The 27,559-nt window shown below is 56.6% G+C and overlaps 1 protein-coding gene across 1 annotated transcript in view; it reads left to right on the forward strand.

The window, feature by feature from the left end:
* SBF1 (SET binding factor 1) overlaps nucleotides 1-27,559 on the forward strand; it is a 332,728-nt gene that overhangs the window by 201,827 nt on the left and 103,342 nt on the right. The window contains 1 exon segment of the mRNA XM_075598895.1: nucleotides 24,416-24,547. Within this exon segment, the coding sequence (XP_075455010.1) occupies nucleotides 24,416-24,547 (132 nt within the window).

Raw genomic sequence — 27,559 nt, forward strand, 5'->3', positions numbered from 1 at the left:
GCTGATGTCAGAGAAAGGGGTGTGGCTATCTGCAGGGAAGGCTCCGCAGAGTCTGAAAGAACCCAAATGGCTGTTGGGGCCTTTTCCTCTGCCCCTCCTTGCTACCAAATGGCTTGCCACCTCTTGATATCCTGGATCCCCCTTTGAGGCCAGAAGGCAGACATCATGTCTCCTATGCAAATGCTCAGGCTGACTGCATGGATTTTTATACATATAGTATAACACCCTATGAACCGTACTTTAATAAAGTATAAACCTTGGGGAACCTTATATACGTGGGGGAAATTAGTTGGGGATATCTGGTCTCGAAAACCAGGAATCTGGGGGACACGGTGCAGCCCCAATGTAATTCACTTTGCAAACCCACAAATAGTGCCTGCATGCCGGGAGAATCAGGGAACCACCAGTAGCTGCCCCCTCCCCCCCCCCCCCCTCCCCCCCCGAACTCCTGCATGCCGGGGAGAATCAGGGAACCACCAGTAGCTGCCCCCCTCCCCCCCCCCCCCCCCCGAACTCCTGCATGCCGGGGAGAATCAGGGAACCACCAGTAGCTGCCCCCCCCCCCCCCCCCGAACTCCTGCATGCCGGGGAGAATCAGGGAACCACCAGTAGCTGCCCCCTCCCCCCCCCCCCCCCCCCCCGAACTCCTGCATGCCGGGGAGAATCAGGAACCACCAGTAGCTGCCCCCTCCCCCCCCCCCCCCCCCCCCGAACTCCTGCATGCCGGGGAGAATCAGGGAACCACCAGTAGCTGCCCCCCCCCCCCCCCCGAACTCCTGCATGCCGGGGAGAATCAGGGAACCACCAGTAGCTGCTCCCGCCCCCCCCTCCCCCCCCGAACTCCTGCATGGCCGGGAGAATCAGGGAACCACCAGTAGCTGCCCCCTCCCCCCCCCCCCCCCCCCCGAACTCCTGCATGCCGGGGAGAATCAGGGAACCACCAGTAGCTGCCCCCCCCCCCCGAACTCCTGCATGCCGGGGAGAATCAGGGAACCACCAGTAGCTGCCCCCTCCCCCCCCCCCCCCGAACTCCTGCATGCCGGGGGAGAATCAGGGAACCACCAGTAGCTGCCCCCTCCCCCCCCCCCCCCCCCCCCCGAACTCCTGCATGCCGGGGAGAATCAGGGAACCACCAGTAGCTGCCCCCCCCCCCCCCCCGAACTCCTGCATGCCGGGGAGAATCAGGGAACCACCAGTAGCTGCCCCCTCCCCCCCCCCCCCCCCGAACTCCTGCATGCCGGGAGAATCAGGGAACCACCAGTAGCTGCCCCCTCCCCCCCCCCCCCCCCCCGAACTCCTGCATGCCGGGGAGAATCAGGGAACCACCAGTAGCTGCCCCCCCCCCCCCCCCGAACTCCTGCATGCCGGGGAGAATCAGGGAACCACCAGTAGCTGCCCCCCCCCCCCCCCCGAACTCCTGCATGCCGGGGAGAATCAGGGAACCACCAGTAGCTGCCCCCTCCCCCCCCCCCTGAACTCTTGCATGCCGGGGAGAATCAGGGAACCACCAGTAGAGTAGCTGCCCCCCCGAACTCCTGCATGCCGGGGAGAATCAGGGAACCACCAGTAGCTGCCCCCCCCCCCCCCCGAACTCCTGCATGCCTGGGAGAATCAGGGAACCACCAGTAGCTGCCCCCCCCCCCCCACGAACTCCTGCATGCCGGGGAGAATCAGGGAACCACCAGTAGCTGCCCCTCCCCCCCCCCCCCCCGAACTCCTGCATGCCGGGGAGAATCAGGGAACAACCAGTAGCTGCCCCCCCCCCCCCCCCCCGAACTCCTGCATGCCGGGGAGAATCAGGGAACCACCAGTAGCTGCTCCCGCCCCCCCTCCCCCCCCGAACTCCTGCATGCCGGGGAGAATCAGGGAACCACCAGTAGCTGCCCCCTCCCCCCCCCCCCCCCCGAACTCCTGCATGCCGGGGAGAATCAGGGAACCACCAGTAGCTGCCCCCCCCCCCCCCCGAACTCCTGCATGCCGGGGAGAATCAGGGAACCACCAGTAGCTGCCCCCTCCCCCCCCCCCCCCGAACTCCTGCATGCCGGGGAGAATCAGGGAACCACCAGTAGCTGCCCCCTCCCCCCCCCCCCCCCCCCGAACTCCTGCATGCCGGGGAGAATCAGGGAACCACCAGTAGCTGCCCCCCCCCCCCCCCGAACTCCTGCATGCCGGGGAGAATCAGGGAACCACCAGTAGCTGCCCCCTCCCCCCCCCCCCCCCCGAACTCCTGCATGCCGGGGAGAATCAGGGAACCACCAGTAGCTGCCCCCTCCCCCCCCCCCCCCCCCGAACTCCTGCATGCCGGGGAGAATCAGGGAACCACCAGTAGCTGCCCCCCCCCCCCCCCCGAACTCCTGCATGCCGGGGAGAATCAGGGAACCACCAGTAGCTGCCCCCCCCCCCCCCCCGAACTCCTGCATGCCGGGGAGAATCAGGGAACCACCAGTAGCTGCCCCCTCCCCCCCCCCCTGAACTCTTGCATGCCGGGGAGAATCAGGGAACCACCAGTAGCTGCCCCCCCCCGAACTCCTGCATGCCGGGGAGAATCAGGGAACCACCAGTAGCTGCCCCCCCCCCCCCCCGAACTCCTGCATGCCGGGAGAATCAGGGAACCACCAGTAGCTGCCCCCCCCCCCCCACGAACTCCTGCATGCCGGGGAGAATCAGGGAACCACCAGTAGCTGCCCCCTCCCCCCCCCCCCCCCGAACTCCTGCATGCCGGGGAGAATCAGGGAACAACCAGTAGCTGCCACCGCCCCCCCCCGAACTCCTGCATGCCGGGGAGAATCAGGGAACCACCAGTAGCTGCCACCGGCCCCCCCCCCCCCCCCCGAACTCCTGCATGCCGGGGAGAATCAGGGAACCACCAGTAGCTGCCACCGCCTCCCCCCCCCCCCCCCGAACTCCTGCATGCCGGGGAGTATCAGGGAACCACCAGTAGCTGCCCCCCCCCCCGAACTCCTGCATGCCGGGGAGAATCAGGGAAACACCAGTAGCTGCCCCCTCCCCCCCCCCCCGAACTCCTGCATGCCGGGGAGTATCAGGGAACCACCAGTAGCTGCCCCCCCCCCCCCCCGAACTCCTGCATGCCGGGGAGAATCAGGGAAACACCAGTAGCTGCCCCCTCCCCCCCCCCCCGAACTCCTGCATGCCGGGGAGAATCGGGGAACCACCAGTAGCTGCCCCCCCCCCCCGAACTCCTGCATGCCGGGGCGAATCAGGGAAACACCAGTAGCTGCCCCCCCCCCCCCCCCCCCCCGAACTCCTGCATGCCGGGGAGAATCAGGGAACCACCAGTAGCTGCCCCCCCCCCCCCCCAGAACTCCTGCATGCCGGGGAAAATCAGGGAACCACCAGTAGCTGCCCCCCCCTCGAACTCCTGCATGCCGGGGAGAATCAGGGAACCACCAGTAGCTGCCCCCCCCCCGAACTCCTGCATGCCGGGGAGAATCAGGGAACCACCAGTAGCTGCCCCCCCCCCCCCCGAACTCCTGCATGCCGGGGAGAATCAGGGAACCACCAGTAGCTGCCCCCCCCCACGAACTCCTGCATGCCGGGGAGAATCAGGGAACCACCAGTAGCTGCCCCCTCCCCCCCCCCCCCCCCGAACTCCTGCATGCCGGTGAGAATCAGGGAACCACCAGTAGCTGCCCCCCCCCCCCGAACTCCTGCATGCCGGGGAGAATCAGGGAACCACCAGTAGCTGCCCCCTCCCCCCCCCCCCCTCCGAACTCCTGCATGCCGGGGAGAATCAGGGAACCACCAGTAGCTGCCCCCCCCCCCGACCACTCCTGCATGCCGGGGAGAATCAGGGAACCACCAGTAGCTGCCCCCCCCCACGAACTCCTGCATGCCGGGGAGAATCAGGGAACCACCAGTAGCTGCCCCCTCCCCCCCCCCCCCTGAACTCCTGCATGCCGGGGAGAATCAGGGAACCACCAGTAGCTGCCACCGCCCCCCCCGAACTCCTGCATGCCGGGGAGAATCAGGGAACCACCAGTAGCTGCCCCCCCCCCCCCCCGAACTCCTGCATGCCGGGGAGAATCAGGGAACCACCAGTAGCTGCCCCCCCCCCCCCCCTGAACTCCTGCATGCCGGGGAGAATCAGGGAACCACCAGTAGCTGCTCCCCCCCCCCCCCCCCGAACTCCTGCATGCCGGGGAGAATCAGGGAACCGCCAGTAGCTGCCACCGCCCCCCCCCCCCCCCGAACTCCTGCATGCCAGGGAGAATCAGGGAACCACCAGTAGCTGCCACCGCCTCCCCCCCCCCCCCCCGAACTCCTGCATGCCGGGGAGTATCAGGGAACCACCAGTAGCTGCCCCCCCCCCCCCCCCGAACTCCTGCATGCCGGGGAGAATCAGGGAAACACCAGTAGCTGCCCCCTCCCCCCCCCCCCCCGAACTCCTGCATGCCGGGGAGTATCAGGGAACCACCAGTAGCTGCCCCCCCCCCCCCCCGAACTCCTGCATGCCGGGGAGAATCAGGGAAACACCAGTAGCTGCCCCCTCCCCCCCCCCCCCCGAACTCCTGCATGCCGGGGAGAATCGGGGAACCACCAGTAGCTGCCCCCCCCCCCCCCGAACTCCTGCATGCCGGGGCGAATCAGGGAAACACCAGTAGCTGCCCCCCCCCCCCCCCCCCGAACTCCTGCATGCCGGGGAGAATCAGGGAACCACCAGTAGCTGCCCCCCCCCCCCCCCAGAACTCCTGCATGCCGGGGAAAATCAGGGAACCACCAGTAGCTGCCCCCCCCCCCCCTCGAACTCCTGCATGCCGGGGAGAATCAGGGAACCACCAGTAGCTGCCCCCCCCCCCGAACTCCTGCATGCCGGGGAGAATCAGGGAACCACCAGTAGCTGCCCCCCCCCCCCCCCCGAACTCCTGCATGCCGGGGAGAATCAGGGAACCACCAGTAGCTGCCCCCCCCCACGAACTCCTGCATGCCGGGGAGAATCAGGGAACCACCAGTAGCTGCCCCCTCCCCCCCCCCCCCCCCCCCCGAACTCCTGCATGCCGGTGAGAATCAGGGAACCACCAGTAGCTGCCCCCCCCCCCCCGAACTCCTGCATGCCGGGGAGAATCAGGGAACCACCAGTAGCTGCCCCCTCCCCCCCCCCCCCTCCGAACTCCTGCATGCCGGGGAGAATCAGGGAACCACCAGTAGCTGCCCCCCCCCCCCGAACTCCTGCATGCCGGGGAGAATCAGGGAACCACCAGTAGCTGCCCCCCCCCACGAACTCCTGCATGCCGGGGAGAATCAGGGAACCACCAGTAGCTGCCCCTCCCCCCCCCCCCCTGAACTCCTGCATGCCGGGGAGAATCAGGGAACCACCAGTAGCTGCCACCGCCCCCCCCGAACTCCTGCATGCCGGGGAGTATCAGGGAACCACCAGTAGCTGCCCCCCCCCCCCCCCCGAACTCCTGCATGCCGGGGAGAATCAGGGAAACACCAGTAGCTGCCCCCTCCCCCCCCCCCCCCGAACTCCTGCATGCCGGGGAGAATCAGGGAACCACCAGTAGCTGCCCCCCCCCCCCCCCCGAACTCCTGCATGCCGGGAGAATCAGGGAACCACCAGTAGCTGCCCCCCCCCCCCCCCCTGAACTCCTGCATGCCGGGGAGAATCAGGGAACCACCAGTAGCTGCTCCCCCCCCCCCCCCCCCGAACTCCTGCATGCCGGGGAGAATCAGGGAACCGCCAGTAGCTGCCACCGCCCCCCCCCCCCCCGAACTCCTGCATGCCGGGGAGAATCAGGGAACCACCAGTAGCTGCCACCGCCCCCCCCCCCCCCCGAACTCCTGCATGCCGGGGAGTATCAGGGAACCACCAGTAGCTGCCCCCCCCCCCCCCCCCGAACTCCTGCATGCCGGGGAGAATCAGGGAACCACCAGTAGCTGCCCCCTCCCCCCCCCCCCCTGAACTCCTGCATGCCGGGGAGAATCAGGGAACCACCAGTAGCTGCCCCCTCCCCCCCCCCCGAACTCCTGCATGCCGAGGAGAATCAGGGAACCACCAGTAGCTGCCCCCCCCCCCCCCCCGAACTCCTGCATGCCGTTGAGAATCAGGGAACCACCAGTAGCTGCCCCCCCCCCCCCCCCCCCCCCGAACTCCTGCATGCCGGGGAGAATCAGGGAACCACCAGTAGCTGCCCCCTCCCCCCCCCCCCCCCGAACTCCTGCATGCCGGGGAGAATCAGGGAACCACCAGTAGCTGCCCCCCCCCCCCCCCCCGAACTCCTGCATGCCGGGGAGAATCAGGGAACCACCAGTAGCTGCCCCCCCCCCCCCCCCGAACTCCTGCATGCCGGGGAGAATCAGGGAACCACCAGTAGCTGCTCCCCCCCCCCCCCCCCGAACTCCTGCATGCCGGGGAGAATCAGGGAACCACCAGTAGCTGCCCCCTCCCCCCCCCCCCCGAACTCCTGCATGCCGGGGAGAATCAGGGAAACACCAGTAGCTGCCCCCCCCCCCCCCCCCCCGAACTCCTGCATGCCGGGGAGAATCAGGGAAACACCAGTAGCTGCCCCCCCCCCCCCGAACTCCTGCATGCCGGGGAGAATCAGGGAACCACCAGTAGCTGCCCCCCCCCCCCCCCCCAGAACTCCTGCATGCCGGGGAGAATCAGGGAACCACCAGTAGCTGCCCCCCTCCCCCCCCCCCCCCCTGAACTCCTGCATGCCGGGGAGAATCAGGGAACCACCAGTAGCTGCCCCCCCCCCCCCCCGAACTCCTGCATGCCGAGGAGAATCAGGGAACCACCAGTAGCTGCCCCCCCCCCCCCCCGAACTCCTGCATGCCGTTGAGAATCAGGGAACCACCAGTAGCTGCCCCCCCCCCCCCCGAACTCCTGCATGCCGGGGAGAATCAGGGAACCACCAGTAGCTGCCCCCCCCTCCCCCCCCGAACTCCTGCATGCCGGGGAGAATCAGGGAACCACCAGTAGCTGCCCCCCCCTTCCCCAGAACTCCTGCATGCCGGGGAGAATCAGGGAACCACCAGTAGCTGCCCCCCCCTTCCCCAGAACTCCTGCATGCCGGGGAGAATCAGGGAACCACCAGTAGCTGCCCCCCCCCCCCCCCGAACTCCTGCAAACAAAAGGAATACATTTTCGCCCCAATATCCCACCTAAAAATACACTTCCAAAATCTGGGGTTTCTACAACACAGGGAACCCCAAAATCCCCTAAACAGGTCAGGTTTTTCTATACTTTACAGGGGACTTCCAGGGCCCACAAATCCAATACAGGTTCCGGGACACCTTGGCACTAACTGGGGTACCCCTATGTTATCTAGGGATCCCCGCAGCTACAGGAACACTTTTCATCCCTGTGTCTCGTTTTATTGTGCGCACAAACATATATGTATTTAACACACGTTGTTAATAAAATATACACTTTTAATTCCTAAGTCTTTCTGGTTATGGGGAACAGAATAAAAAGCTGCACTTTATTTTTCACCAGCCATATTCCCTGCGCACTGCGGCATAGACTTAGTACGGATTGTAACCCGTCACATTCCCTGCGCACTGCTGCATAGACTTAGTACGGATTGTAACCCGCCATATCCCCTGCGCACTGCTGCATAGACTTAGTACAGATTGTAACCCGCCATATTCCCTGCGCACTGCTGCATAGACTTAGTACGGATTGTATCCCGCCATATCCCCTGCGCACTGCTGCATAGACTTAGTACGGATTGTAACCCGCCATATTCCCTGCGCACTGCTGCATAGACTTAGTACGGATTGTAACCCGCCATATTCCCTGCGCACTGCTGCATAGACTTAGTACGGATTGTAACCCGCCATATTCCCTGCGCACTGCTGCATAGACTTAGTACGGATTGTAACCCGCCATATTCCCTGCGCACTGCTGCATAGACTTAGTACGGATTGTAACCCGCCATATTCCCTGCGCACTGCTGCATAGACTTAGTACGGATTGTAACCCGCCATATTCCCTGCGCACTGCTGCATAGACTTAGTACGGATTGTAACCCGCCATATTCCCTGCGCACTGCTGCATAGACTTAGTACGGATTGTAACCCGCCATATTCCCTGCGCACTGCTGCATAGACTTAGTACGGATTGTAACCCGCCATATTCCCTGCGCACTGCTGCATAGACTTAGTACGGATTGTAACCCGCCATATTCCCTGCGCACTGCTGCATAGACTTAGTACGGATTGTAACCCGCCATATTCCCTGCGCACTGCTGCATAGACTTAGTACGGATTGTAACCCGCCATATCCCCTGCGCACTGCTGCATAGACTTAGTACGGATTGTAACCCGCCATATTCCCTGCGCACTGCTGCATAGACTTAGTACGGATTGTAACCCGCCATATTCCCTGCGCACTGCTGCATAGACTTAGTACGGATTGTAACCCGCCATATTCCCTGCGCACTGCTGCATAGACTTAGTACGGATTGTAACCCGCCATATTCCCTGCGCACTGCTGCATGCATAGACTTAGTACGGATTGTAACCCGCCATATTCCCTGCGCACTGCTGCATAGACTTAGTACGGATTGTAACCCGCCATATTCCCTGCGCACTGCTGCATAGACTTAGTACGGATTGTAACCCGCATATTCCCTGCGCACTGTTGCATAGACTTAGTACGGATTGTAACCCCCATATTCCCTGCGCACTGCTGCATAGACTTAGTACGGATTGTAACCCGCCATATTCCCTGCGCACTGCTGCATAGACTTAGTACGGATTGTAACCCGCCATATTCCCTGCGCACTGCGGCATAGACTTAGTACGCATTGTAACCCGCCATATTCCCTGCGCACTGCTGCATAGACTTAGTACGGATTGTAACCCGCCATATTCCCTGCGCACTGCTGCATAGACTTAGTACGGATTGTAACCCGCCATATTCCCTGCGCACTGCTGCATAGACTTAGTACGGATTGTAACCCGCCATATTCCTGCGCACTGCTGCATAGACTTAGTACGGATTGTAACCCGCCATATCCCCTGCGCACTGCTGCATAGACTTAGTACGGATTGTAACCCGCCATATTCCCTGCGCACTGCTGCATAGACTTAGTACGGATTGTAACCCGCCATATTCCCTGCGCACTGCTGCATAGACTTAGTCGGATTGTAACCCGCCATATTCCCTGCGCACTGCTGCATAGACTTAGTACGGATTGTAACCCGCCATATTCCCTGCGCACTGCTGCATAGACTTAGTACGGATTGTAACCCGCCATATTCCCTGCGCACTGCTGCATAGACTTAGTACGGATTGTAACTCGCCATATTCCCTGCGCACTGCTGCATAGATTTAGTACGGATTGTAACCCGCCATATTCCCTGCGCACTGCTGCATAGACTTAGTACGGATTGTAACCCGCCATATTCCCTGCGCACTGCTGCATAGACTTAGTACGGATTGTAACCCGCCATATTCCTGCGCACTGCTGCATAGACTTAGTACGGATTGTAACCCGCCATATTCCCTGCGCACTTCTGCATAGACTTAGTACGGATTGTAACCCGCCATATTCCCTGCGCACTGCTGCATAGACTTAGTACGGATTGTAACCCGCCATATTCCCTGCGCACTGCTGCATAGACTTAGTACGGATTGTAACCCGCCATATCCCTGCGCACTGCTGCATAGACTTAGTACGGATTGTAACCCGCCATATTCCTGCGCACTGCTGCATAGACTTAGTACGGATTGTAACTCGCCATATTCCCTGCGCACTGCTGCATAGACTTAGTACGGATTGTAACCCGCCATATTCCCTGCGCACTGCTGCATAGACTTAGTACGGATTGTAACCCGCCATATTCCCTGCGCACTGCGCATAGACTTAGTACGGATTGTAACCCGCCATATTCCCTGCGCACTGCTGCATAGACTTAGTACGGATTGTAACCCGCCATATTCCCTGCGCACTGCTGCATAGACTTAGTACGGATTGTAACCCGCCATATTCCCTGCGCACTGCTGCATAGACTTAGTACGGATTGTAACCCGCCATATTCCCTGCGCACTGCTGCATAGACTTAGTACGGATTGTAACCCGCCATATCCCTGCGCACTGCTGCATAGACTTAGTACGGATTGTAACCCGCCATATTCCCTGCGCACTGCTGCATAGACTTAGTACGGATTGTAACCCGCCATATTCCCTGCGCACTGCTGCATAGACTTAGTACGGATTGTAACCCGCCATATTCCCTGCGCACTGCTGCATAGACTTAGTACGGATTGTAACCCGCCATATTCCCTGCGCACTGCTGCATAGACTTAGTACGGATTGTAACCCGCCATATCCCTGCGCACTGCTGCATAGACTTAGTACGGATTGTAACCCGCCATATTCCCTGCGCACTGCTGCATAGACTTAGTACGGATTGTAACCCGCCATATTCCCTGCGCACTGCTGCATAGACTTAGTACGGATTGTAACCCGCCATATTCCCTGCGCACTGCTGCATAGACTTAGTACGGATTGTAACCCGCCATATTCCCTGCGCACTGCTGCATAGACTTAGTACGGATTGTAACCCGCCATATTCCCTGCGCACTGCTGCATAGACTTAGTACGGATTGTAACCCGCCATATTCCCTGCGCACTGCTGCATAGACTTAGTACGGATTGTAACCCGCCATATTCCCTGCGCACTGCTGCATAGACTTAGTACGGATTGTAACCCGCCATATTCCCTGCGCACTGCTGCATAGACTTAGTACGGATTGTAACCCGCCATATTCCTGCGCACTGCTGCATAGACTTAGTACGGATTGTAACCCGCCATATTCCCTGCGCACTGCTGCATAGACTTAGTACGGATTGTAACCCGCCATATTCCCTGCGCACTGCTGCATAGACTTAGTACGTATTGTAACCCGCCATATTCCCTGCGCACTGCTGCATAGACTTAGTACGGATTGTAACCCGCCATATTCCCTGCGCACTGCTGCATAGACTTAGTACGGATTGTAACCCGCCATATTCCCTGCGCACTGCTGCATAGACTTAGTACGGATTGTAACCCGCCATATTCCTGCGCACTGCTGCATAGACTTAGTACGGATTGTAACCCGCCATATTCCCTGCGCACTGCTGCATAGACTTAGTACGGATTGTAACCCGCCATATTCCCTGCGCACTGCTGCATAGACTTAGTACGGATTGTAACCCGCCATATTCCCTGCGCACTGCTGCATAGACTTAGTACGGATTGTAACCCGCCATATTCCCTGCGCACTGCTGCATAGACTTAGTACGGATTGTAACCCGCCATATTCCCTGCGCACTGCTGCATAGACTTAGTACGGATTGTAACCCGCCATATCCCCTGCGCACTGCTGCATAGACTTAGTACGGATTGTAACCCGCCATATTCCCTGCGCACTGCTGCATAGACTTAGTACGGATTGTAACCCGCCATATTCCCTGCGCACTGCTGCATAGACTTAGTACGGATTGTAACCCGCCATATTCCCTGCGCACTGCTGCATAGACTTAGTACGGATTGTAACCCGCCATATCCCCTGCGCACTGCTGCATAGACTTAGTACGGATTGTAACCCGCCATATTCCCTGCGCACTGCTGCATAGACTTAGTACGGATTGTAACCCGCCATATCCCTGCGCACTGCTGCATAGACTTAGTACGGATTGTAACCCGCCATATTCCCTGCGCACTGCTGCATAGACTTAGTACGGATTGTAACCCGCCATATTCCCTGCGCACTGCTGCATAGACTTAGTACGGATTGTAACCCGCCATTCCCTGCGCACTGCTGCATAGACTAGTACGGATTGTAACCCGCGATATTCCCTGCGCACTGCTGCATAGACTTAGTACGGATTGTAACCCGCCATATTCCCTGCGCACTGCTGCATAGACTTAGTACGGATTGTAACCCGCCATATTCCCTGCGCACTGCTGCATAGACTTAGTACGGATTGTAACCCGCCATATCCCTGCGCACTGCTGCATAGACTTAGTACGGATTGTAACCCGCCATATTCCCTGCGCACTGCTGCATAGACTTAGTACGGATTGTAACCCGCCATATTCCCTGCGCACTGCTGCATAGACTTAGTACGGATTGTAACCCGCCATATTCCTGCGCACTGCTGCATAGACTTAGTACGGATTGTAACCCGCCATATTCCCTGCGCACTGCTGCATAGACTTAGTACGGATTGTAACCCGCCATATTCCCTGCGCACTGCTGCATAGACTTAGTACGGATTGTAACCCGCCATATTCCCTGCGCACTGCTGCATAGACTTAGTACGGATTGTAACCCGCCATATTCCCTGCGCACTGCTGCATAGACTTAGTACGGATTGTAACCCGCCATATTCCCTGCGCACTGCTGCATAGACTTAGTACGGATTGTAACCCGCCATATTCCCTGCGCACTGCTGCATAGACTTAGTACGGATTGTAACCCGCCATATTCCCTGCGCACTGCTGCATAGACTTAGTACGGATTGTAACCCGCCATATTCCCTGCGCACTGCTGCATAGACTTTAGTACGGATTGTAACCCGCCATATTCCCTGCGCACTGCTGCATAGACTTAGTACGGATTGTAACCCGCCATATTCCTGCGCACTGCTGCATAGACTTAGTACGGATTGTAACCCGCCATATTCCCTGCGCACTGCTGCATAGACTTAGTACGGATTGTAACCCGCCATATTCCCTGCGCACTGCTGCATAGACTTAGTACGGATTGTAACCCGCCATATTCCCTGCGCACTGCTGCATAGACTTAGTACGGATTGTAACCCGCCATATTCCCTGCGCACTGCTGCATAGACTTAGTACGGATTGTAACCCGCCATATTCCCTGCGCACTGCGGCATAGACTTAGTACGGATTGTAACCCGCCATATTCCCTGCGCACTGCTGCATAGACTTAGTACAGATTGTAACCCGCCATATTCCCTGCGCACTGCTGCATAGACTTAGTACGGATTGTAACCCGCCATATTCCCTGCGCACTGCTGCATAGACTTAGTACGGATTGTAACCCGCCATATTCCCTGCGCACTGCTGCATAGACTTAGTACGGATTGTAACCCGCCATATTCCCTGCGCACTGCTGCATAGACTTAGTACGGATTGTAACCCGCCATATTCCCTGCGCACTGCTGCATAGACTTAGTACGGATTGTAACCCGCCATATTCCCTGCGCACTGCTGCATAGACTTAGTACGGATTGTAACCCGCCATATCCCCTGCGCACTGCTGCATAGACTTAGTACGGATTGTAACCCGCCATATTCCCTGCGCACTGCGGCATAGACTTAGTACGGATTGTAACCCGCCATATCCCTGCGCACTGCTGCATAGACTTAGTACGGATTGTAACCCGCCATATTCCCTGCGCACTGCTGCATAGACTTAGTACGGATTGTAACCCGCCATATTCCCTGCGCACTGCTGCATAGAATTAGTACAGATTGTAACCCGCCATATTCCCTGCGCACTGCTGCATAGACTTAGTACGGATTGTAACCCGCCATATTCCTGCGCACTGCTGCATAGATTTAGTACAGATTGTAACCCGCCATATTCCCTGCGCACTGCTGCATAGACTTAGTACGGATTGTAACCCGCCATATTCCCTGCGCACTGCTGCATAGATTTAGTACGGATTGTAACCCGCCATATTCCCTGCGCACTGCTGCATAGACTTAGTACGGATTGTAACACCGCCATATTCCCTGCGCACTGCTGCATAGATTTAGTACGGATTGTAACCCGCCATATTCCCTGCGCACTGCTGCATAGACTTAGTACGGATTGTAACCACCCGCCATATTCCTGCGCACTGCGGCATAGACTTAGTACGGATTGTAACCCGCCATATTCCCTGCGCACTGCTGCATAGACTTAGTACGGATTGTAACCCGCCATATTCCTGCGCACTGCTGCATAGATTAGTACGGATTGTAACCCGCCATATTCCCTGCGCACTGCTGCATAGACTTAGTACGGATTGTAACCCCCGCCATATTCCCTGCGCACTGCGGCATAGACTTAGTACGGATTGTAACCCGCCATATTCCCTGCGCACTGCTGCATAGACTTAGTACAGATTGTAACCTCGCCATATCCCTGCGCACTGCTGCATAGACTTAGTACGATTGTAACCCGCCATATTCCCTGCGCACTGCTGCATAGACTTAGTACGGATTGTAACCCGCCATATTCCCTGCGCACTGCTGCATAGACTTAGTACGGATTGTAACCCGCCATATTCCCTGCGCACTGCTGCATAGACTTAGTACGGATTGTAACCCGCCATATTCCCTGCGCACTGCTGCATAGACTTAGTACGGATTGTAACCCGCCATATTCCCTGCGCACTGCTGCATAGACTTAGTACGGATTGTAACCCGCCATATTCCTGCGCACTGCTGCATAGACTTAGTACAGATTGTAACCCGCCATATCCCTGCGCACTGCTGCATAGACTTAGTACAGATTGTAACCCGCCATATCCCTGCGCACTGCTGCATAGACTTAGTACGGATTGTAACCCGCCATATTCCCTGCGCACTGCTGCATAGACTTAGTACGGATTGTAACCCGCCATATTCCCTGCGCACTGCGGCATAGACTTAGTACGGATTGTAACCCGCCATATTCCCTGCGCACTGCTGCATAGACTTAGTACGGATTGTAACCCGCCATATTCCCTGCGCAGTGCTGCATAGACTTAGTACAGATTGTAACCCACCATATTCCCTGCGCACTGCTGCATAGACTTAGTACAGATTGTAACCCGCCATATTCCCTGCGCACTGCTGCATAGACTTAGTACGGATTGTAACCCGCCATATTCCCTGCGCACTGCTGCATAGACTTAGTACGGATTGTAACCCGCCATATTCCCTGCGCAGTGCGGCATAGACTTAGTACGGATTGTAACCCGCCATATTCCCTGCGCACTGCTGCATAGACTTAGTACGGATTGTAACCCGCCATATCCCTGCGCACTGCTGCATAGACTTAGTACGGATTGTAACCCGCATATCCCTGCGCACTGCTGCATAGACTTAGTACGGATTGTAACCCGCCATATTCCCTGCGCAGTGCGGCATAGACTTAGTACAGATTGTAACCCACCATATTCCCTGCGCACTGCTGCATAGACTTAGTACAGATTGTAACCCGCCATATTCCCTGCGCACTGCTGCATAGACTTAGTACGGATTGTAACCCGCCATATTCCCTGCGCACTGCTGCATAGACTTAGTACGGATTGTAACCCGCCATATTCCCTGCGCACTGCTGCATAGACTTAGTACGGATTGTAACCCGCCATATTCCCTGCGCACTGCTGCATAGACTTAGTACGGATTGTAACCCGCCATATTCCCTGCGCAGTGCGGCATAGACTTAGTACGGATTGTAACCCGCCATATTCCCTGCGCACTGCTGCATAGACTTAGTACGGATTGTAACCCGCCATATTCCTGCGCACTGCTGCATAGACTTAGTACGGATTGTAACCCGCCATATTCCCTGCGCAGTGCGGCATAGACTTAGTACGGATTGTAACCCGCCATATTCCCTGCGCAGTGCGGCATAGACTTAGTACGGATTGTAACCCGCCATATTCCCTGCGCACTGCTGCATAGACTTAGTACGGATTGTAACCCGCCATATCCCTGCGCACTGCTGCATAGACTTAGTACGGATTGTAACCCGCCATATCCCTGCGCACTGCTGCATAGACTTAGTACGGATTGTAACCCGCCATATTCCCTGCGCACTGCTGCATAGACTTAGTACGGATTGTAACCCGCCATATCCCTGCGCACTGCGGCATAGATTTAGTACGGATTGTAACCCGCCATATTCCCTGCGCACTGCTGCATAGACTTAGTACGGATTGTAACCCGCCTCCGCCATATTCCTGCGCCTGCTGCATAGACTTAGTACGGATTGTAACCCGCCCATATTCCCTGCGCACTGCTGCATAGACTTAGTACGGATTCGTAACCCGCCATATTCCCTGCGCACAAGCTGCGTGACTTAGTACGGATTGTAACCCGCCATATTCCCTGCGCACTGCTGCATAGACTTAGTACGGATTGTAACCCGCCATATCCCCTGCGCACTGCTGCATAGACTTAGTACGGATTGTAACCCGCCATATTCCCTGCGCACTGCTGCATAGACTTAGTACGGATTGTAACCCGCCATATCCCCTGCGCACTGCTGCATAGACTTAGTACGGATTGTAACCTGCCATATCCCCTGCGCACTGCTGCATAGACTTAGTACGGATTGTAACCCGCCATATTCCCTGCGCACTGCTGCATAGACTTAGTACGGATTGTAACCCGCCATATTCCCTGCGCACTGCTGCATAGACTTAGTACGGATTGTAACCCGCCATATTCCCCTGCGCACTGCTGCATAGACTTAGTACGGATTGTAACCCGCCATATTCCCTGCGCACTGCTGCATAGACTTAGTACGGATTGTAACCCGCCATATTCCCTGCGCACTGCTGCATAGACTTAGTACGGATTGTAACCCGCCATATTCCCTGCGCACTGCTGCATAGACTTAGTACGGATTGTAACCCGCCATATTCCCTGCGCACTGCTGCATAGACTTAGTACGGATTGTAACCCGCCATATTCCCTGCGCACTGCTGCATAGACTTAGTACGGATTGTAACCCGCCATATTCCCTGCGCACTGCTGCATAGACTTAGTACGGATTGTAACCCGCCATATTCCCTGCGCACTGCTGCATAGACTTAGTACGGATTGTAACCCGCCATATTCCCTGCGCACTGCTGCATAGACTTAGTACGGATTGTAACCCGCCATATTCCCTGCGCACTGCTGCATAGACTTAGTACTGATTGTAACCCGCCATATTCCCTGCGCACTGCTGCATAGACTTAGTACGGATTGTAACCCGCCATATCCCTGCGCACTGCTGCATAGACTTAGTACGGATTGTAACCCGCCATATTCCCTGCGCACTGCTGCATAGACTTAGTACGGATTGTAACCCCGCCATATTCCCTGCGCACTGCTGCATAGACTTAGTACGGATTGTAACCCGCCATATTCCCCTGCGCACTGCTGCATAGACTTAGTACGGATTGTAACCCGCCATATTCCCTGCGCACTGCTGCATAGACTTAGTACGGATTGTAACCCGCCATATTCCCTGCGCACTGCTGCATAGACTTAGTACGGATTGTAACCCCGCCATATTCCCTGCGCACTGCTGCATAGACTTAGTACGGATTGTAACCCGCCATATTCCCTGCGCACTGCTGCATAGACTTAGTACGGATTGTAACCCGCCATATTCCCTGCGCACTGCTGCATAGACTTAGTACGGATTGTAACCCCGCCATATTCCCTGCGCACTGCTGCATAGACTTAGTACGGATTGTAACCCGCCATATTCCCTGCGCACTGCTGCATAGACTTAGTACGGATTGTAACCCGCCATATTCCCTGCGCACTGCTGCATAGACTTAGTACGGATTGTAACCCGCCATATTCCCTGCGCACTGCTGCATAGACTTAGTACGGATTGTAACCCGCCATATTCCCTGCGCACTGCTGCATAGACTTAGTACGGATTGTAACCCGCCATATTCCCTGCGCACTGCTGCATAGACTTAGTACGGATTGTAACCCGCCATATTCCCTGCGCACTGCTGCATAGACTTAGTACGGATTGTAACCCGCCATATTCCCTGCGCACTGCTGCATAGACTTAGTACGGATTGTAACCCGCCATATTCCCTGCGCACTGCTGCATAGACTTAGTACGGATTGTAACCCGCCATATTCCCTGCGCACTGCTGCATAGACTTAGTACGGATTGTAACCCGCCATATTCCCTGCGCACTGCTGCATAGACTTAGTACGGATTGTAACCCGCCATATTCCCTGCGCACTGCTGCATAGACTTAGTACGGATTGTAACCCGCCATAATTCCCTGCGCACTGCTGCATAGACTTAGTACGGATTGTAACCCGCCATATTCCCTGCGCACTGCTGCATAGACTTAGTACGGATTGTAACCCGCCATATTCCCTGCGCACTGCTGCATAGACTTAGTACGGATTGTAACCCGCCATATTCCCTGCGCACTGCTGCATAGACTTAGTACGGATTGTAACCCGCCATATTCCCTGCGCACTGCTGCATAGACTTAGTACGGATTGTAACCCGCCATATTCCCCTGCGCACTGCTGCATAGACTTAGTACGGATTGTAACCCGCCATATTCCCTGCGCACTGCTGCATAGACTTAGTACGGATTGTAACCCGCCATATTCCCTGCGCACTGCTGCATAGACTTAGTACGGATTGTAACCCGCCATATTCCCTGCGCACTGCTGCATAGACTTAGTACGGATTGTAACCCGCCATATTCCCTGCGCACTGCTGCATAGACTTAGTACGGATTGTAACCCGCCATATTCCCTGCGCACTGCTGCATAGACTTAGTACGGATTGTAACCCGCCATATTCCCTGCGCACTGCTGCATAGATTTAGTACGGATTGTAACCCGCCATATTCCCTGCGCACTGCTGCATAGACTTAGTACGGATTGTAACCCGCCATATTCCCTGCGCACTGCTGCATAGACTTAGTACGGATTGTAACCCGCCATATTCCCTGCGCACTGCTGCACTTACTACGCATTGTAACCCCGCCATTCCCTGCGCCCTCGCCTCCTCCGCTTGTAGCCCCCCTCTCCCTGCGCACTGCTGCATAGATTTAGTACGGATTGTAACCCACCATATTCCCTGCGCACTGCTGCATAGTCTTAGTACGGATTGTAACCCGCCATATTCCCTGCGCACTGCTGCATAGACTTAGTACGGATTGTAACCCGCCATATTCCCTGCGCACTGCTGCATAGACTTAGTACGGATTGTAACCCGTCATATTCCCTGCGCACTGCTGCATAGACTTACTACGGATTGTAACCCGCCATATTCCCTGCGCACTGCTGCATAGATTTAGTACGGATTGTAACCCACCATATTCCCTGCGCACTGCTGCATAGTCTTAGTACGGATTGTAACCCGCCATATTCCCTGCGCACTGCTGCATAGACTTAGTACGGATTGTAACCCGCCATATTCCTTGCGCACTGCTGCATAGACTTAGTACGGATTGTAACCCGCCATATTCCCTGCGCACTGCTGCATAGACTTAGTACAGATTGTAACCCGCCATATTCCCTGCGCACTGCTGCATAGTCTTAGTACGGATTGTAACCCGCCATATTCCCTGCGCACTGTTGCATAGACTTAGTACGGATTGTAACCCCGCCATATTCCCCTGCGCACTGCTGCATAGACTTAGTACGGATTGTAACTCGCCATATTCCCTGCGCACTGCGGCATAGACTTAGTACGGATTGTAACTCTCCATATTCCCTGCGCACTGCTGCATAGACTTAGTACGGATTGTAACTCGCCATATTCCCTGCGCACTGCGGCATAGATTTAGTACGGATTGTAACCCGCCATATTCCCTGCGCACTGCTGCATAGACTTAGTACGGATTGTAACCCGCCATATTCCCTGCGCACTGCTGCATAGACTTAGTACGGATTGTAACCCGCCATATTCCCTGCGCACTGCTGCATAGACTTAGTACGGATTGTAACCCGCCATATTCCCTGCGCACTGCGGCATAGACTTAGTACGGATTGTAACCCGCCATATTCCCTGCGCACTGCTGCATAGATTTAGTACGGATTGTAACCCGCCATATTCCCTGCGCACTGCTGCATAGACTTAGTACGGATTGTAACCCCGCCATATTCCCCTGCGCACTGCTGCATAGACTTAGTACGGATTGTAACCCGCCATATTCCCTGCGCACTGCTGCATAGACTTAGTACGGATTGTAACCCGCCATATTCCCTGCGCACTGTTGCATAGACTTAGTACGGATTGTAACCCGCCATATTCCCTGCGCACTGCTGCATAGACTTAGTACGGATTGTAACCCGCCATATTCCCTGCGCACTGCGGCATAGACTTAGTACGGATTGTAACCCGCCATATTCCCTGCGCACTGCGGCATAGACTTAGTACGGATTGTAACCCGCCATATTCCCTGCGCACTGCTGCATAGACTTAGTACGGATTGTAACCCGCCATATTCCCTGCGCACTGCGGCATAGACTTAGTACGGATTGTAACCCGCCATATTCCCTGCGCACTGCGGCATAGACTTAGTACGGATTGTAACCCGCCATATTCCCTGCGCACTGCGGCATAGACTTAGTACGGATTGTAACCCGCCATATTCCCTGCGCACTGCTGCATAGACTTAGTACGGATTGTAACCCGCCATATTCCCTGCGCACTGCTGCATACACTTAGTACGGATTGTAACCCGCCATATTCCCTGCGCACTGCGGCATAGACTTAGTACGGATTGTAGCCCGCCATATTCCCTGCGCACTGCGGCATAGACTTAGTACGGATTGTAACCCGCCATATTCCCTGCGCACTGCGGCATAGACTTAGTACGGATTGTAACCCGCCATATTCCCTGCGCACTGCTGCATAGACTTAGTACGGATTGTAACCCGCCATATTCCCTGCGCACTGCTGCATAGACTTACCAATAGAACTTGGTTCAATTCCCGGTGTCAGCTCCTTGTGACCTTGGGCAAGTCACTTTATCTCCCTGTGCCTCAGGCACCAAAAACATAGATTGTAAGCTCCACGGGGCAGGGACATGTGCAAAATTATATTATTATATCAGAAAGACATTCTAATCAGCACTCGTTCATTTTCCAGAGCTCATGTGAAGATAGAGCTACAACAATTTGAATGTCTCATAAATATGGGAAAAAGTTCCATATCAGATTACTTCAGACCCACTTTCTGAAGCTTTGGGACACAGGTCCTCATTGTCTGTCTGGAAGGTTGGGCTGGCCCACTGGGAAGCTCCTCCCAACGGAAATGGTCTGCAGTAGAAAGCTCTCCCCTAATGAATGTTCTGGAGATCAGAGCAATAATCCACTTCTCCCCACTTCAAGCAAAATCTCTCCGTCGTCTCGGACAATAACCTAAACAAACGGAAACACAAGGAGTTCTTAAGCATTGAAAGAACTTCCATAGATCCTGTCTGGGGCAGAAATGTGTGTTTCTCACATATCGAGATGGGAGAGAATGAGGGCCTGAGTCAGGTTTAGCAGTCGAGTAACAGAGGAAAGGGCGTATCTTTGTTATATTGCGGAGGGAAAAGCAACAGGTTTTAGAAATGTTTTGAATGTGAGAGAGGAGTCGAGTGTGACCCCTAGGCAGCGTGCTTGGGCTACTGGGTGAATGATAGTAGTTCCAACAGTAATGTGGAAGGAGGTAGTAGGGCCAGGTTTGGGAGGGAATATGAGGAGCTCTGTTTTTGACATGTTGAGTTTAAGTCGGCGGAGGGCCATCCAGGATGATATAGCAGAGAGACATTCAGAAACTTTGGTCTGTACAGCAGGTGTAAGGTCAGGGGTTGAGAAGTAAATTTGTGTGTCGTCAGCATAGAGGTGATATTTGAACCCAAGAGATGTGATAAAGTCACCTAGAGAGAGTGTATAAAGAGTAAAGAGGAGAGGTCCCAGGACAAAGCCCTGGGGTACTGTGACGAGAGCTTGCGACAGGCTGTAATTGTACACCAAAAACTATATATATAAATATATATATATACCTGGGTTTGTACTGGGACGAGACTTAAGATATAATAAAGTGATTTTATTCCTTGATAAAGGTGAACACAGCAAATATGTACAAATAACACGCAAAATATAGACACTTACTTAAAGATTATGGCAAGAAGCCCAGCAGGATCACAGACTGCCACTTCTCCCATTTCCCAGTTGACATCACAGCAAAACAGGCAGGTCACATGCATGCATGAAGATCATTTGCATGAAGAACAATGAACAGCATGAACAACTTGGGTAGAGGGTGGCTTTGACTTATATACCATTTCAAGCTCATCTCTTTCCCTAGGTGCCGCGACGGCTAGCAAAACAATTAGCAAACTGGTCTTTGATGACCAGGCTTGTAAATTCTCCTTTCCTGCTCATTATCATAGCAGGGGGGCTGCAGTTTCTCAGACTCAACCAAAATTTCATATTTACTGCAAATCATTGCATAACTTCCGTTCCGTAATGCACACAGTCAGGTGAGATATATTACTACGGTCTGTGGCACCTGACGGTCGCAGAAAGACCAAAAATTACAGTGTAATATGAAAATTAATAGAGATATTAATATCTGGCATTTAGCAGCAGGTACATATACAGTGTTTAGACTCCCAAAGATCGGCTGACTCCCGCCAATACACTTATGTAATTCTTAGCCGGTTCAGCCAAGGACATCTCATAGTATTCTTATATTTAATAAAGTTACTCACTTTTGATATCCTGTTGGGGGTAGCCCCCCCCCCCCTGGCCCCATCAATAAAACCTTTTGAAGTGGGCTATTGCTCTTTGCATAAACAATTCCCCTGGGAAGCCAGGCTCCAATCTGGCCTTCAGTTCACACCTCCCTTTTGATATGCACTGGGAGAGAGGAAGCGTGCATAGGCAAGTGACTAGACTCAGATGAGGCAAACCATTTGGTTTCTGGACATTTCCACAAACTGCAAAAAGTCACTTTATCAAAAATATATGTCCCCCCATCTGCATCTATCATGTGGGGTGCTAAAACCTTCTCTTCTCTAAGACCCCAGCTCAGAATACCTCGCTGGCAGGCAAGACAGGTTAAAATATTCCCCCCCTTTCCCCTCATGTTCCAGACATCACTTACACTCTGACACAGGCAGTTGCAGGCCATGAGGCAAAGGGAATACATAGATAACGCATTAACTAGCCCACTGGGCTTACACAGTTAACCCCTGATGACCCAGTGTGTGTGTTATGCAAACACTGATTAACCCAGACATTACAATGGGACAGGGAAACAGGGGGAGAATACATTTACACAGGGGAATAAGCATTTTCATGTTATTTAACAAGGGTTAAGTCACAGTTCTGGGCCTCAGCCCAGTTAACCCCTTGTCTCCCGGGCGAGGTTAGAGGGGGGCCCTTGGGGGGTAACCCCGTTAATCCCGGGCCAAACCCTCCCTACCGTCACAGGTACCCCCACAGAGAGATCGATAGAGGAGGAGGAGGTGTTAGCAGAAGAGACACTGAAAGTACGATGGGAGAGGTAAGAGGAGATCCAGGATAGAGCTTTTTTACGAATACCAAGAGTATGGAGAATGTGAAGGAGAAGAGGGTGGTCCACGGTGTGAAATGCTGCAGAGAGGTCGAGTAATATGAGCAGAGTGTAATGACCTCTGTCTTTGTCAGCATGAAGGTCATTAGATATTTTAGTGAGGGCTGTTTCAGTGGAGTGAGCAGTGCGGAAGCCAGATTGTAGAGGGTCTAGGAGAGAATAGGTGGTGAGAGAATGGAGCAAGCGAGAGAAAACAAGACGTTCAAGGAGTTTAGAGGCAAAAGGCAGGAGGGAGACAGGTCGATAGTTAGGACAGGTAGTGTCAAGCTTGATGTTTTTGAGTAATGGTATAACTGTTGCATGCTTGAAGGAGGAGGGAAAGGTACCAGAGTAGAGGGAGGATTACAAATCTGTGTGAGCGTAGGGATTATAGTAGGAGCAAGAGGTTTGCAAATACATATACAAAAAACAAAAATAACAGGCGCACCTAGTGTATTATTGTTAGACAATTTAATGGGGGTGGACAAATAAAAGTAGCTCACTCACAGACAAGGCTTGTATTCAGCCAATTATGAGAAAACCTCATGCTCCGTGTCTGTAGCAAGCGACTGTGTCTGTGCTCTCCGGCGTTCTCTGCTGTCTGCAACTGAATGTAAGCTGCGTGACCAGTGTCACCTCCAATTCAGCTCCTCCGGCATCAGCAATCCTCAGTAACGCTTCCTGGTGCTCGCTGGTCCTTGCCTCTACTTGGACAGTTCTCTGCCTCTCAGCTCTTGTATGAATTAGTGACGCTACACGTAATTGGCACCCTACGCGTTTCGTCTTGCCGATCGCCTGATGAGACACACACACATACTATCTCACTGGTAGTTATGTATGGTACCCGAGTCCTAGATTGTAGATTGAGGCCGTTGGCGTCGAATGTCCCCTCCGTCCCCACAACGCCCCCCGCCCATCTCTGACGCCACAAGCTCCCCCCCATACCCCCCCCCACTCTTTCATGGCAGCGGCACAAGGGGGCACGCGCATACAAAACTAATACATATATAATATACCAAGGCACTTCTGTAATAGTTTATCAGATCATACAATAATGGGTTGCACACGGCACCTCGTGCCCCCGACATCCCCACCTTCCTATGAGATATTCCCTTCTCTGCCCTCCTCCAGGCCCATCTCAGACAGACTCCACTTCTCTGGAGCAGGAGAAGTACCTCCAGGCCGTGGTGAACTCCATGCCACGCTACGCAGAGACCAGCGGCCGCAACACGCTCAGTGCCTTCCCCAACGCACATCTCTATGGTGAGTACGGATGGGGAAGAGGGCCATGTGGAATGGAATGGGAGGAGAGGGGGGCAATATAGATATTGTTAACTCAAAGTGTGCTGGATCTGCCTTCTGTATTGCTAGCTATATATATATATATTACTCCTGTCCAATGGCCCCCACCAGCGCCTACTCAATGGCCCCCACCAGCGCCTACTCAATGGCCCCCACCAACGCCTACTCAATGGCCCCCCACCAACGCCTACTCAATGGCCCCCCACCAACGCCTACTCAATGGCCCCCACCAGCGCCTACTCAATGGCCCCCCACCAGCGCCTACTCAATGGCCCCACCAACGCCTACTCAATGGCCCACAACTCGATCAGCATAATACACACCCCTCCTCTCTCATTCCCCTCACCAATCTCTCCCCTCACCAATCTCTCTCTCCCTCCTATCTTCCTTTCCCATTGTTCATTTCTCTGTCCACTTACATACAAGGAGTGTAGGCCTGTGTGTGTCCCCCTCTTCCCCCCACTCACCATGCCCCTCTCCCCCTGCTCACCATGCTCCCCCGCTCACCATGCCCCACCGCTCACCATGCTCCCCTTCTCTCCCCCCGCTCACCATACCCCCTCCTCTCCCCCACTCACTATGCCCCCCTCCTCTCCCCCCGCTCACCATGCTCCCCTTCTCTCCCCCCACTCACCATGCCCCCTCCTCTCCCCCGCTCACCATGCCCCCTCCTCTCCCCCCGCTCACCATGCCCCCCTCCTCTCCCCCCGCTCACCATGCCCCCCGCCTCTCCCCCCGCTCACCATGCCCCCTCCTCTCCCCCCCGCTCACCATGCCCCCCTCCTCTCCCCCCGCTCACCATGCCCCCTCCTCTCCCCCCGCTCACCATGCCCCCCTCCTCTCCCCCACTCACTATGCCCCCCTCCTCTCCCCCCGCTCACCATGCTCCCCTTCTCTCCCCCCACTCACCATGCCCCCTCCTCTCCCCCGCTCACCATGCCCCCTCCTCTCCCCCCGCTCACCATGCCCCCCTCCTCTCCCCCCGCTCACCATGCCCCCCGCCTCTCCCCCCGCTCACCATGCCCCCTCCTCTCCCCCCGCTCACCATGCCCCCCTCCTCTCCCCCCGCTCACCATGCCCCCTCCTCTCCCCCCGCTCACCATGCCCCCCTCCTCTCCCCCTGCTCACCATGCCCCCCGCCTCTCCCCCCGCTCACCATGCCCCCTCCTCTCCCCCCGCTCACCATGCCCCCCTCCTCTCCCCCCGCTCACCATGCCCCCCTCCTCTCCCCCCGCTCACCATGTCCCCCTCCTCTCTTCCCGCTCACCATGCTCCACCTCTCCCCCGCTCACCATGCCCCCCTCCTCTCCCCCCCGCTCACCATGCCCCCTCCTCTCCCCCCGCTCACCATGCTCCACCTCTCCCCCGCTCACCATGCTCCCCTCCTCTCCCCCCGCTCACCATGCCCCCCTTCTCTCCCCCCGCTCACCATGCCCCCCTCCTCTCACCTTGCTCCACTCCCCCCGCTCACCATGCCCCCTCCTCTCCCCCCGCTCACCATGCCCCCTCCTCTCCCCCCGCTCACCATGCCCCCTCCTCTCCCCCCGCTCACCATGCCCCCTCCTCTCCCCCCGCTCACCATGCCCCCCTCCTCTCACTCTGCTCCACTCCCCCCGCTCAGCAAGGCCCCCCTCCTCTCCCCCCGCTCACCATGCCCCCCTCCTCTCCCCCCGCTCACCATGCCCCCCTCCTCTCCCCCGCTCACCATGCCCCCCTCATCTCCCCCCCGCTCACCATGCTCTCTCCTCTCCCCCCCGCTCACCATGCCCCCCTCCTCTCCCCCTGCTCACCATGCCCCTCCTCTCCCCCCGCTCACCATGCCCCTCCTCTCCCCCCGCTCACCATGCCCGCCTCCTCTCCCCCCGCTCACCATGCCCCCTCCTCTCTCCCCGCTCACCATGCCCCCTCCTCTGCCCCACTCACTCACCATGCCCCCTCCTCTCCCCCCGCTCACCATGCCACCTCCTCTCCCCCCGCTCACCATGCCCGCCTCCTCTCCCCCCGCTCACCATGCCCCCTCCTCTCTCCCCGCTCACCGTGCCCCCTCCTCTGCCCCACTCACTCACCATGCCCCCTCCTCTCCCCCCGCTCACCATGCCACCTCCCTCCCCCCCTCACCATGCCCCCTCCTCTCCCCCCGCTTACCATGCCCCTCCTCTCCCCCCGCTCACCATGCCCGCCTCCTCTCCCCCCGCTCACCATGCCCCCCTCCTCTCTCCCCGCTCACCGTGCCCCCTCCTCTGCCCCACTCACTCACCATGCCCCCTCCTCTCCCCCCGCTCACCATGCCACCTCCCTCCCCCCCCTCACCATGCCCCCTCCTCTCCCCCCGCTTACCATGCCCCCCTCCTCTCCCCCACTCACTCACCATGCTCCCCTCCTCTCCCCCCGCTCACCATGCCCCCCTCCTCTCCCCCCGCTCACCGTGCCCCCTCCTCTCCCCCACTCACTCACCATACCCCCCCTCCTCTCCCCCTGCTCACCATGCCCCCCTCCTCTCCCCCTGCTCACCATGCCCCCCTCCTCTCCCCCTGCTCACCATGCCCCCCTCCTCTCCCCCTGCTCACCATGCTCCCTCCTCTCCCCCCGCTCACCATGCTCCCTCCTCTCCCCCTGCTCACCATGCTCCCTCCTCTCCCCCCGCTCACCATGCCCGCCTCCTCTCCCCCTGCTCACCATGCTCCCTCCTTTCCCCCCGCTCACCATGCTCCTCCTCTCCCCCCGCTCACCATGCTCCCTCCTCTCCCCCTGCTCACCATGCTCCCTCCTCTCCCCCCGCTCACCATGCCCTCCTCTCCCCCCGCTCACCATGCCCCCCCCCCGCCTCACCATGCCCCCTCCTCTCCCTTCCCGCTCACCATGCCCCCTCCTCTCCCTTCCCGCTCACCATGCCTCCCTCTTCTCCCCCCGCTCACCATGCCCCCTCCTCTCCCCCCTCTCACCATGCCCCCGTCCTCTCCCCCCGCTCACCAT

The sequence above is a fragment of the Ascaphus truei genome, chromosome 5, assembly GCF_040206685.1.
Source record: "Ascaphus truei isolate aAscTru1 chromosome 5, aAscTru1.hap1, whole genome shotgun sequence".
Classification (NCBI taxonomy): Eukaryota; Metazoa; Chordata; class Amphibia; order Anura; family Ascaphidae; genus Ascaphus; species Ascaphus truei.